This window comes from Danio rerio, chromosome 9 (assembly GCF_052040795.2).
Source record: "Danio rerio strain M-AB ecotype USA chromosome 9, GRCz13ab, whole genome shotgun sequence".
NCBI lineage: Eukaryota > Metazoa > Chordata > Actinopteri > Cypriniformes > Danionidae > Danio > Danio rerio.
Genome location: NC_141029.1, coordinates 21133920 through 21146809, shown reverse-complemented (window position 1 = coordinate 21146809; position 12890 = coordinate 21133920). Strand labels below are relative to the sequence as shown.

General features: G+C 34.8%; 1 protein-coding gene across 1 annotated transcript in view; it reads right to left on the bottom strand.

The window, feature by feature from the left end:
- Positions 1 to 683: 683 nt before the first annotated feature.
- Positions 684 to 12890, bottom strand: part of htr1fa (5-hydroxytryptamine (serotonin) receptor 1Fa) — a 45028-nt gene continuing 32821 nt past the window's right edge. The window contains exons 2-3 of the mRNA XM_087267664.1: positions 8351 to 8479; positions 684 to 3291 (exon numbers count right to left, since the gene is read on the bottom strand). Coding sequence (XP_087123790.1) covers positions 2219 to 3291; positions 8351 to 8369 — 1092 coding nt within the window. The 5' untranslated portion in view covers positions 8370 to 8479 and the 3' untranslated portion in view covers positions 684 to 2218. The remainder of the gene's footprint in view (positions 3292 to 8350; positions 8480 to 12890) is intronic.

The window sequence follows — 12890 nt, the reverse complement described above, 5'->3', positions numbered from 1 at the left end:
AAACTTCACCCATTTCCCTATACTTCACATATTCATGGTTGAATATTCATATCAACAGGCTGTAAACTTAATTATGAATTATCTTATGAAAAATAACATCATTTCCACTTAACAGCTTTAAAGTTTGTTTACAATCTATGATGTTAAAAGCCACAAAAATATATTGAGCTCTAGCAAGTCTAGTTGCATATACAGATTTCTACCTAAATATAAGACGTTTTCAGTCAGATGCCATTTTCTTTGCAGGGGTTTCATATTACACTCAAAAAAAAAAAATGAATCGGTTTTTGTTTATTAGAGCGGGGTAATGTTTTATTTTATAATCATATATATCAATATGATAATAATAATAATTTTATATTATTTTCAAAGAAAAAAAAACAACTTGCAAATGTAATCCCACCGGCCCTACACCACCCAACCTGCTCCAAGCTGGGATCGAACCGTTGACTCTCTGAATGGGAGTTGGTTGCTCCAACAAGGAAGCTAAATCCACTGTAAATCCAATGAATACTTTTTTTCCGTGTTGGCTGTCAATTTTATCTGTTTATCAGCTGGAAAAAAAATCTGCAAGTAATTCCAATGATGTTGTTCTTATATATTGTGTAAATGTAAATGTGGTTTAGACATGTGGTGGTTTCTCTCACATTTACAAATATTTGTAAAACTATATCTTTATTTTTATCATCCGTGGTATAAACAAGCATTAAAGGGGTGGTCCACTACGATATCGTATTTTAAAATTTAGTTGATGTGTAATGCAGCTGTGTGCATAAACAGCATCTCTGAATGTAAAATGCTCAAAGTTTCATGCAAAGGGAGACCTTAAGTATGTTTACATGGACACCAATAATTCAGTTTTAATGCAATTAAGACAATGCTCTGATTAAGAGTCTACCATGTAAACAGCAAGTTTTTATTAATTTAATCCGATTAAGGTCATTATCGAACTAAAGAGAAATCTAATTAAGCGGTGTGGAGTATGCTGATTTTAGTCGCATTATTGAAGTGCAGTACAGACATGTAAACACCTTAATCGAATTAATACCATCATGTAGGACTTTTAGACGCGTTTTGCAACATGGCTGTTTGATAGTCTTTGCACCTACTGAGTCAGGACAGACCACAGACACCTGCATGGTGAAATGCAGAGGTTTTTTTTTCCATTCAGCATGCGGTATGAAATTCCATTAAAACGACACTCTTCCAGCAGTTCATAGTTGCATCCAATATCTTGTTTGTCATGGGGGGCATGCATGAAATGTTCCCGATTGAAAGTGAAAGTGCCAAACTGCAGTTAAAATTACATAACACTCTGCAGGAAATACATATAGTGTGGTAACGTGATAACATTAATCGAATTATATGCTATAACATGTAAAATGGGATTATGAAAGAACATTCAAAAAGCAACTCATGTAAACGCCTAAATCTTATTATTGCCTTAATTAGATTAAGGCAAATAACTTGATTACTGATGTCCATGTAAATGCAGTCATTGGCTTTTACAGAGTTTGGGGACTACAAAAAATACATCCAGATTAGTGAGATCACAAACACTTCAGGTTACGTGCATTCACCAAATGGATACACCCCACACAGTGAAAGGGCATGGCTAGAGGCACTGTAATGTTATAGCAGAGAAAGTTAAAATGCCGTCCTGCTATTTCCACAGAGCTTCTTCTATTTTTGTATTTGGGCTTCCAAAGGACACGACACAAAGAGAGAAGTGCTTACAGTTTAATTCTTATTATGTTCCAGAAAATTATAAAAAAGCTATAGCTAGCATTTGACAAAGGACAGCTTCCAGAATCTCTCCCAGTTCAGTGCTAGATTCGGCAAAGCATGTGCTAGTAGATTATCAAAATAAGCTAGTAGATAATCAAAATAAGATATATGAAAAAATAATGTGATTTTTTTTAACACAACCAAGCCTTAAAAATATACTGTGGATCACCCCTTTTATCCATACGTGGACTTATAAAATACTTAATCCATTTTATTCCATTTCCATTTCAATCATTTGACTAATTTTTAACTTGTTTTAACTTTCTCATTAAAAGTAAAAAAAAAAAAAGATTTTGAAAACTCCATCATTATAGCCTTCTTTCTTTTAATTGAACTACTTTGCCAACAGAAAAGATTAAACTTTGAACTTTTTTCCATTTTTTGAGTGTAATAATTTCCATTCACATCATCAAAGACCCCTCAACAGGATTTAAAGATAATTCTTGCACTTGATTATCTTCTGAAAAGCCCTTTTGAAATCCTCATTAAAGATGGTGTAAATCAGCGGGTTAATGAGAGAGTTCAAATACCCCAACCAAGTCAGAAAGTTAGTAACAGCAACAGAACGACTGCAGGATACTGTACAGATATTGTAAATCACCTCGTGGATGAAGAACGGCAGCCAGCAGACGACAAACGCTCCAATAATGAGTCCAAGAGTGGTTGCAGCTTTCTTTTCACGAATATTCGAGATGCGATGTCTCCTGAGAGACCTTTCCCTGCGAGACTTTGGGCTTCTTGCAGTAATGCGAACTCTGTCGCCTTCGGTGGACGGTTCAGACATTGATTTCTCCGGTGGACTCAGAGTGTCTGGCGTTGTTGGCTCCCTATCGCTGCATTTGGGAAGCATGTGTCCATTCATCTCTGACTTATTTAGGCAACTTGTTCTTCTCCTGTGATAAAGAGTCTTCGCTGCTCGGTAGATCTTGTAATAGAGAATGAGAATGAGTATAAGCGGGATATAAAAAGCTCCGAATGTGGAGTAAAGCATGGATGCAATGTTTGTATGTACAATAATACATTCATTTTCCTCTCCATTTCTCAAAAGTATTGGTGGAAGCGAGATGACTATAGCCAGAAGCCAAACTACGCTAATCATAATGGCAGCCCGCAGAGATGTCCTTTTTCTGGAATACTCCACAGCATCTGTTATAGCCCGGTAGCGGTCCACAGCGATGGCCGCCAAGTGTAAAATGGAGCACGTGCAGCAGGTTATATCCACACTTAGCCAGAATTTACACAAGGCTTCACCAATGAGCCACGTGTCTTTTGCGATGTAGATGATGCTGAAGGGCATGACTAAAATGGCAACCAAGAGGTCGGTGACGGCTAGTGAGCAGATCAGGTAGTTTGAGGGATGGTGGAGTTTGCGTGTGACAATGATGGCTGTGATGACCAGGCAGTTCATGGCTGTTGTCAGTATGGCCAGGAATGAAAGCGTGAGTGAGAGAAGAACCACGTCTCCGTTGTTTTTGCTGGGCCCGGTGTGGTTTGAATCCATGCCTAGGAGTAAGTAATACAGATAGAATCAGTCAGAAAGGAAACATATGCTGTGTTTACACTGCAATTTAGGCTTGTAAGAATTAGCATTGAGTTGATGGTTTGGTACAGTGTAATGCACAATTATTATATATTATAATTACATTTCTAATGTCAGAAGTAGGTCTGGAGTGCATTTCCCAAACAACGACATAACTCGTGGCTATACCATTTTAGTATGATGCATCATTTGGAAAACGATATGGTGATGAGTGTTTCCCAAAACCAACACAGGCTCATTCTGAAAATGTAGTCCCGCAGACATTTCTGGAGGCCGCAAATTATGTAGCCGGAGGTACATATGGCTGCATTTAATTTTTTTAAGCGAACGCTACGGGGCGGTATGACGCTGTTCCTTTTGTCGCTTGCCAGCTGACCGCTTACCTCCATATGGAGGGCTTACCTGCTGCAACCAGTTTGTCCAGTTAGCTCATTGTGTACGTCGCCGGACTTGAGATGCAGAGAGGAGTTGACCACGATGACGACCGGGTTCGAGGCCGGGAATAGCAGTTCCAGAAATCAGGTAAAACAAAACAGAATCCAAAAAAACAAAAAAAACAAGTGAACAACAGGGTGAGAATGTGGTAAAATCCGAAAATGTAGTAAAAATCAGATGAGGGTTTTTCTTTTGTAAACCATCGGTTGGGTTGAGGGAAGTAAATAAAAAAGTCGCCCAGTCAATCATTCAGTTGATTGACAGCGGCCTCTGGTGGGTTTACGTGAGAACAGAGTGCGTGCGAACGGCACTCGCGAGAGACATTTGAGATGCGAAAAAGCATACACAGCGGCCTCTCGCTGACTCGCAAAAACAAAAACTGCAAAAATATGTACTTCCAAGGACGTATTTCGCGATCTCCAGAAACGTCCATGGGACTACGTTTTCAGAATGTGCCTGGGTTGCCCAAAACTGCAGTTATCTGTTGTAGATCCATTGATTAAACCAAGTTAGTTATAACTTAAATCGTCCATAATTTCGCTCCAAACAGGGTGGAGAAGCAACTTCTTTAAAAAAAAATCCCCCAATTTTTTTTGCACGAAGGATTATTTTACATGCATATGCATTTTTAAAAAGATCCAATATTAGTTTTAGAGAAAAAACTTGTGAAAACCCGTTTTCTTTAAAGATATTATTAAGAATATTCCATATTCTATTCTAAAACATAAAACCACTTACAAAAAGCGAACACACATTCTAATCTCATATATGAATCAGCACGTTAACGGTTTTAATTTATAGTAGGCTAAATGTTAAATATTATTATTATACGCAAGAGAGATGGCTGTAAGATTTACAGTTTATTTAATCTTTCCATTTAAATGTTGTAATGTTCTAAAAGAATAGGGCATATGGAGGATAATGACAAATAGAATACAGCCAGGAACTATGTTTCTAACTACAGCTCTAGAGGTGTAGTTGCAAATGTACAAGTTTGCGAATGTTCGTTGGAACGGTGGATTTGGAAAACACTAAATCAACTAACTATGTTTGTAATGACAGAACCTGTGACCGTAGTTGGATAACGATGTTTTTTGGAAGCGCACCTCTGGGCGATTAATCAAATTGAAATCTAAGACATAATTGTGCAAAGCTGCAATTGTCATACAAATCTTCTCAAGGAAGCATTGTGTGATTTGTAGTAAATCATCTCTGAAGGCCAGAAAGCACTCACTGAAATCCACAAACCTGTTCATATACATGTGAAGACAACCAGAAAATCTCCTGGGTAATAGTGGTTGCTGAATAAACAGAAAATTTCACTGCCTTTATTGATTCAGCGTAACTAATAAACCCTTGACTATGGAATCATCTTGCAGGATTTATTTCAAACACTCGACTATAGTATTGAGGTGAGTTTGAAGTAAAAACATGAAGTAAAAAAACATTTCTTATTATGATAAATGTTTAATAGTTTCATTGAAATATTGAAGGATATTTAATATCCTTGAGATGCATGCAAATAGAAAGCTTAAATAAACAGCAGAATTTTTTTTCAGAAGTAAATTTTTATTAACAAAATAACTAAATAACAAAATGTTAGGTTAGGTTCAAGTAAATTTCAATAAGTAAAAAAACAACATCATTCAACTATACATGAAATGCTAAAGAGTTTTCCTGTGAAACGTATGTTTTAAACTTACGGAAAAAATAATTGTAGTTTAAATTACATCTAAAATGTGTTGTTGATTGAAACTCAGTACATTGCCACTTAGTTAATTCTTTTTTTGATGGCAGAGTCCAGTCCCTAGTCCTTTCTTGTCTTGTATATTGTGCTTGGCTTGACTTTTTTCATAATCATATCTTCTGTCTCTGTCTGTCTTTGTATGAGTGTGATCTTGGCTGTGCTCGAGCTGCGTGTTGCAGAGGTGTGAGGTCTAGGCAGGCTCTGGATGCGCGCTCTCGTCTTTGTGTTTGTTTCATTCACGGCATGCAGTTTTATTCCCAGAGCTTCAGTCTAGTTGATTTCGGTTTCAGTTGGCGCATGCATGTTCCGATCCCAGCGCCAACTGAAACCGAAATTAACTAGACTGACTGCCTGTGTGAGTGCACGGTAAGTGTTTTATTTATCATGTACATCATGTCTTGAGTTCTGTTTGAGTTACCATTGTTTCTTGCATGTGGCCTGTGTTTACACTCAGCCATGTGTGAACACTCAGTTATTGAGCTCTTTCATTGGTTGCGCGTTCTAGTCCTGTTTTATGTGAGCACATGGCTTGTGTTGTCTTTGTACCATATGCTCTTCTGTCTAATGTCTATTCCCACCCTCCTTGTTATCCAATATACTTTTTTCTGTTCACCTGTTTTTTTTTTAAGTATTCTCCTTTATAGCTCCCTCTTGTCTGCTGTCCTGTGCGAGTTTATTGTCTTACATTTGGTGTGTTTGAAGTTATCCTGCTTTGTGTCCAGTCCTGCCTCGCCAGCCCAGTTTAGTGATGTTTTTCCCCTATGGGGTACTTTCTATTTGTTTGGTTTGTTTTGTCAAAGATAAATAAATCTCATTTCTTGCATTCTGGAGTCCTCACATATTCCCTTCACCCTAATTTGTGACAAAAACAAATATGATCTGATTCACACTACATCTTCCATTACAATATTGTAAATAACCAATAAAGTTGCGATCTTTAAACAAAATGTCAGGCAGTGTGAAGTAAAGACCAGGCAGTGCAAAAAAGAAACAAATTATTTATTTGGCATTGTGTTCTCTGTGCTTTATGTAGGGATGCTCCAAATAACCGATTAACCGTAAACCGAAAGGGCGTGTAACTGATTAATGGTATGAATTCAATTCAATTTACCTTTATTTGTAAAGCACTTTTACAATTTAGCTTGTGTCAAAGCAGCTTCACATAGTAAAGTGAAACTGAGTAGTTCAGTTTTCAGAGTTTAAGTTCAGTTCAGTTTAGCTCAGTTCAGTGTGGTTTAATAGTCACTACTGAGAGTCCAAACACTAAAGAGCAAATCCATCGATGCACATCGATGGTTCTGTTGAGGTGACACCAGTGTTTGTTTTGTTAAGAAAACTACAAAGACTTTTTAAGATAGAGGAGAGACTTGTGGTCGCTGTTTCAAGTTATCCAGAGCTGTATTACTTTACAAATCTTGAATATCACAATATTATTAAACATTACAATTATAAAAACATCAACAGCAACATTTGCACAGAGTAGGCTGGTGCGCCTCACATTTTTGGGATGTAAAAGCGTGTTTAATGTGTGTCTAAATGTGTAACAAATATTTGTTAACTCCCGGGACAGTAACACGTGCAACCACAAGTGCCTACAGACATATTTTGCTAAAGAAGCAAAATGAAAGAACAATATTCCTGAACACAGTTTGACACAGACGAGTTGATGCTAAACCAGCGCTGATGCTGATTGCCTGAACTGTCCTGGAGCTGCATCATAAACTCAACAAATAGGCTATTGATGATTTAGTGTACAACCAACAAACTAACCTTTTTTTTTTTCATTTGGAAAATTACTTTATAGTTTCTAATAATTATTATAAAATATCAGATTTTAAAACAGCCTTAGCTACGAATCAAACAAATCTGAAGATGTATGATTTTTGTTTAGTGATAACTCTGCTCCAAACTGAAGCTTTCACTTTATAGCTTATAAAATATGGATGTAAATAAATGCAATATCGTATGTAAACAATAGAACTGTTATATGTTATAGTAATATATACTTAACAAAAAGTCAACATACTGTATGAGCAAAGTCAACATACTTTATCACATGCAGGGCGTGCACATGAACCGTGAGTGAGAGAGGAAATAAAAGCACACAAGCTTTAAGTTAAAATCAGATGCTCAAGACATAATCTTTAATCACATCTATTAAAATGTTGACAGAGGCTTGTGATATAAGAATAAGAGTGGAGCATGAATTAAATGCATATTTTCTGAGTGATCAATTTGAGGTAGCCTGCTTTTTTTAATTTGACAGAAGACAAAAAACATATGATTGGATAAACACAGCATATGGCAGTTCTTAAAAGGATTCAGGAAGGATGTGTGAAGATGTTATGTTATAATGATCTGCATGCTGTTCACATGTTAAAATAAATCAGTATTTTAAAATGCAATATGTAATGCGTCAGACACAAAATAGACACATCAATATCTATATTTTTTTGTTAAATAATAATTTCATATTAATCAGACCAGTTAACCGTTAATATTCGGTTAACAAGTTGTCAGTTGGCAAAATTACCCTAAATTAGCATCCCTAGTTCCACCACAAACAAACAATTTTTAATGACTCACAAGCTTTCACACTGAATCATGCTAACAAGCATCAGATTCATTCCTTAAACCACCAAGTCATCATAAACTTCATTCATGTCCTAACAGAAATAAATCAAGAACTGTAATAATGCTGTGTGAGTCACACAGCAAGACCCGTTTAATCTAGTGACCTTTATGAGTATTAAATAATGTGGGCATTTCCTTGCTTATGTTCATTTTGATTGCGCAGAGGAAAACACTTGTGAGTACACGGCGCACTTCTCTGTTCATACCTGCAGAATTGCTGCTCATTCATCTGAAGTCTTCCGCCGGTGTGCATTAAAGGAGCTGCACGTCGTCACAGCACCAGTGTTCAGAGATCTTGACCATGGCCATACATGGCAGAATATGTCACAAAGCATCTGGGAAGAAAAAGATGAAGATCAAAGAGTGTTAATGTCAAAGGGACGTTTATCAGATTGGCCCTGCATAGACTGGGAGAGAGTAGATGATGTGTTTGTGTGACTGCAGCTGAGGCCATTGATAAAAGAGGAATGTCATTTCCTCTAAATCCATTCGCAATCGCTTTCTTTTAAAAGGAAGTCAGGCTAGGCAGGCACATAATCCACAAAATAATAATAATAATAATAACAATAAATAAATAAATAATAATAATAATGCTTTAGGTTATTTGTCCAACCTTTATGTCTGGCATATTGACCAATTCTGCATTTATTTGATCAAAAGTACATTAAAACAGTAACACTGTGAAATATTTGTTCAATTTAAAATAACTGTTTTGTATGAGTTTTTTTCTGCTTCCTATCATTGTGCAAACTGGAATTTATCACAGTGCAAACTATGGTAGGAGGTGGGTGTTGGCTTGCGGCTTGAGGCCGCAGGCCGAGTGCCTTAGTGCTCCACCAGTGATGATATACAGCCATACTGCACTGATACGAGTGTGATATTGCATTTATACAACAATTCGGCGACATAAACGTGTATATATATGAGCAATATCACATTAGTAGCAGTGTGCTATGGCTGTATATCACCACTGGTGAGAGGCATGCGTTGGCACAAGGCTGCAGGCGTAATGTAAAGCGGCACTTCTGGTGTGTGACCCCCTTAATGTGATGACAAAACAGCTAATTTTGCTCACATTTTAAGATTATAAGGCTGAACGTAACATGAAATGCCATCCGTATACAGAGATTTCTTACCAGACTGCTGTAGTGTTTGCAATAGGGAGGGACAAGGCTGAATCCAGCTTCTTATTCGCAACTTCTTATTGACTCTATCCGGTGCACCTTAAAAACCACGTTTTTCAGCTTTTTATTTGCACTCAGAGAACACACTGAGCAAGGGCTTATTATGCGGTCCTGGCGCCATGTTGTGGATAGACAACGTCAACTGTGTTTGGCCGCCGACGACTTCCAGAAATTGTAAATATTTTAAAATAGTCACTATTCTTGCAAATAAACTACATAGTTGCAATCTAAACAACTACATTCTTGAAAAAATAAGCCTCAAAAGTATATTTTGTTCTCTAACCACTGTAATATTTGTCAAACTGTAGTGTCTGCTTGTTGCTGGCTATATGTGGGCGGAGTAACACACAAAGGGTAAAGAGGCTGTACGGATGCTGATATTACTTAAATATATCACAGCTATCATAAAGCCAAAATAAAACAATTACACTTTCTCCAGAATAAAAAAAAAAATGTTATAGGAAATACTGTGAAAAATTCCTAAATCTATAAAACATAATTTGGGAAATATTTATTAAAAATAAATAACTAATAATAAGTGCTAATACTTTTGACTTCAACTGATAATCATTTTGAATAATCGTGATTACAATTATGACCAAAATAAACCGTGATTATGATTTTCCCTTAATCGAGCAACCCTAATATATATATATATGTGTATACATACATACACAGTTGAAGTCAGAATTATTAGCCCCCCTGAATTATTAATTATTACCCCCTGGTTTATTTTTTCCCCAATTTCTGTTCAATGCAGAGACAAATTTTGCAACACATTTTTAAACAAAATAGTTTTGATATTTGCTTTCTAAAAATGGATTTATTTTATATTTGCCATGATGACAGTAAATAACATTTTACTAGATATTTAGATATTTAATTAAGCAAGTTATTGTATAATGATGGTTTGTTCTGTTGACCATAGGAAAAATATAGCTTAAAGGGGCTTAAAATTTTGTCCTTAAAATGGGTTTTAAAAAAATTAAAAACAGATTTTATTTTAGCTGAGATAAAACAAATTGGACTTTCTCCAAAAGAAAAAAAACATTATCAGACATATTGTGAAAATTTTCTTGCTTTGTTAAACATCATTTGGGAAATATTTAAAAAAGATTTTAAAAAATCAAAGGGGGGCTAATAATTCTGACTTCAACTGTATATATATATATATATATATATATATATATATATATATATATATATATATATATATATATATATATATATATATATATACACCTTTGGAGCTGTAGTTCAAAACATTGTTCCTGGCTGTGTTCTATTCCCAATTATCCCCCCTATACCCTATTCATTTAGAACACTCAATCATTCAAAGTTAGAATTATAAAAGGTAAAAAAGAATTAAGGTCATCTCTCTTAGGTATAATTTGCTTTCAAACTATTTTTACAGTTCAGTTTTAGCAATCTTTATGTTTACAATTGTGCTCCCTTCGCAGTGCACTTTAAAAACATTTATGTCATTTTAAACACAGCCTCATGGCGAAAGCTATAGGTGACCTATTATTAAAAAGCAGAATTTATGTTACGTCTCCAAAGATAGTGAAAACAAAAAGCATACATTAATTCTTTTCATTTAAAGTAGGTTATTTATTAAGTATCTGTTCTGTTTATGACATGGGCCTGCTCGTTAGAACTTTCTGCTGTAGTTTACAATTTTTACAAAAATTGTAAAAGAAGACTTTAAAAAAAATAAACAATATCCTACTTAACAATAATAATAATCATAATTATTAATTATATTAATAAAGTATGATTTTTAAATTTCTAATACATGATAATTATTGAATTAAACTTCTTGATAAATCGCCTCATTATTTATTTATTTATCTAATTTATATATGATATTAGAGTACATGTAAAGTTTTGTAAGTGATTTTATGTTTTAGAATATGACATGTGATTTTCAATAATATTTGTTAAGCAAACATAGGCCCTATATGTGCCATATATTTCAATTAATATGGAAAACGAGTGCTTGTTTTTACCAAATCTATCATTGGATTTTGTTTTAAATGCATGTTTGTTTAAAACAAGATAATTTGCCCAAAGAAATTATGGGGTTCTTCTCTAAAGAAGTTGTTACTCCACCCAGTTTAGAGCGTCATTACGCATTTTACGTTATATAATGTGGTTCAAGCGATGGATCCGCGACAGAAACAATGCGTTTTAGGAAACAATCGTCACTACATTGTTCTTTTCCCGAACAATGCATCACAACATAATGGTTCAGCTGTGAGTTACATCATTGTTTGGGAAACGCACCCCAGGTTGGAGAATCAGACAAAACTGTTGTAAAAATTTAGTATAAACAGTACATACACTTAAATTATGTCAAAACAAACATTAATTTTCGATGTGATTAATTACAATTGATGTTTTTTTCACTTTTGAAAAATAAAATCATTCACATTTATTATAAATTGATCAATTGTGACATTTAAGGAATTTTTAGTATTACAAAAAGATTTTCTTTCAGATAAATGCTGTTCGTTTGAATAGAATGATTTATGCAAAAAAATTAAAATAAAAATGGAGCAGAACATAATAAGCACCATTAGCAATAATTAAGCACCAATCATCATTTTTAAATTATTTCTGAAGGATCCTGTGACACTAAAGACTGGGGTAAAGGTGCAGATCATTTTAAAGTAGGAATTCATATATTATAATAAATAATAAGTGATATTTTTGGAGTAATCACAAATTAAGCCATTATTTTTAGATGTAAATATCATCTCACATTATGATGAGTGGATGACACTTCATTAATAAATACTTGCTTATTTACTTTCAATCAGTTTGCACAGAGATGCTTTTGTTTGTGGTGAGGGAATGGAGTTTTCAAAGGTTTTTTAAGGTTTTCAAAATTTCTACAAAAAAAAAAAACATCTTAATCTTCAGGATTTACACTTAAAGAATTATGTTTGCTGAGTTCAAACTATGTATTAAAAATGAGCAGAATCAACTCAATTCTTGAGTTTTTTTTTGGGACAACTTAAGTGTTTTATGTTTAATCCACTGAAATTTGTAACAATTAAGTTCACTTAATCGATTTGTGATGAGACAGCATGAAGCAATTGTGTGTGTTACAGTTAACAAGTTAAGACTATTAATATAAGAGTATAATTGTCTTTTGTTAAATTGTTCAATGAAAATGTTTTAATTAAATATTATTCACTCAAAATTTTTTTTTACAAAAGGCAGAAGCACTATTGGTATGTGTCCGTGTCAGTATATGCAAATGGACTCATTGGTGCATCTCTAATCTAAACACACACAAGATGAGGTTAGCAGTGTGTGAGTGAGTATTAAAGATGGCTGAAGTGAAGCACACTTCATTACAGGCTCTCGTTGTGTCTGTCTGTGTAATAACACTGGCTGTGACAGTATGGTTGTCATAGAGACTCTCGGGGACAGACGTTATGAGCGAAAGGCCAGTGCTATACAACAAAAATTGATTTTAAACACTCTACAAAGCCCTTCTCTATTAGCATCATGTTGCCATATTAGTCTGCTTATTCTTTTATAGCCAGTTTAT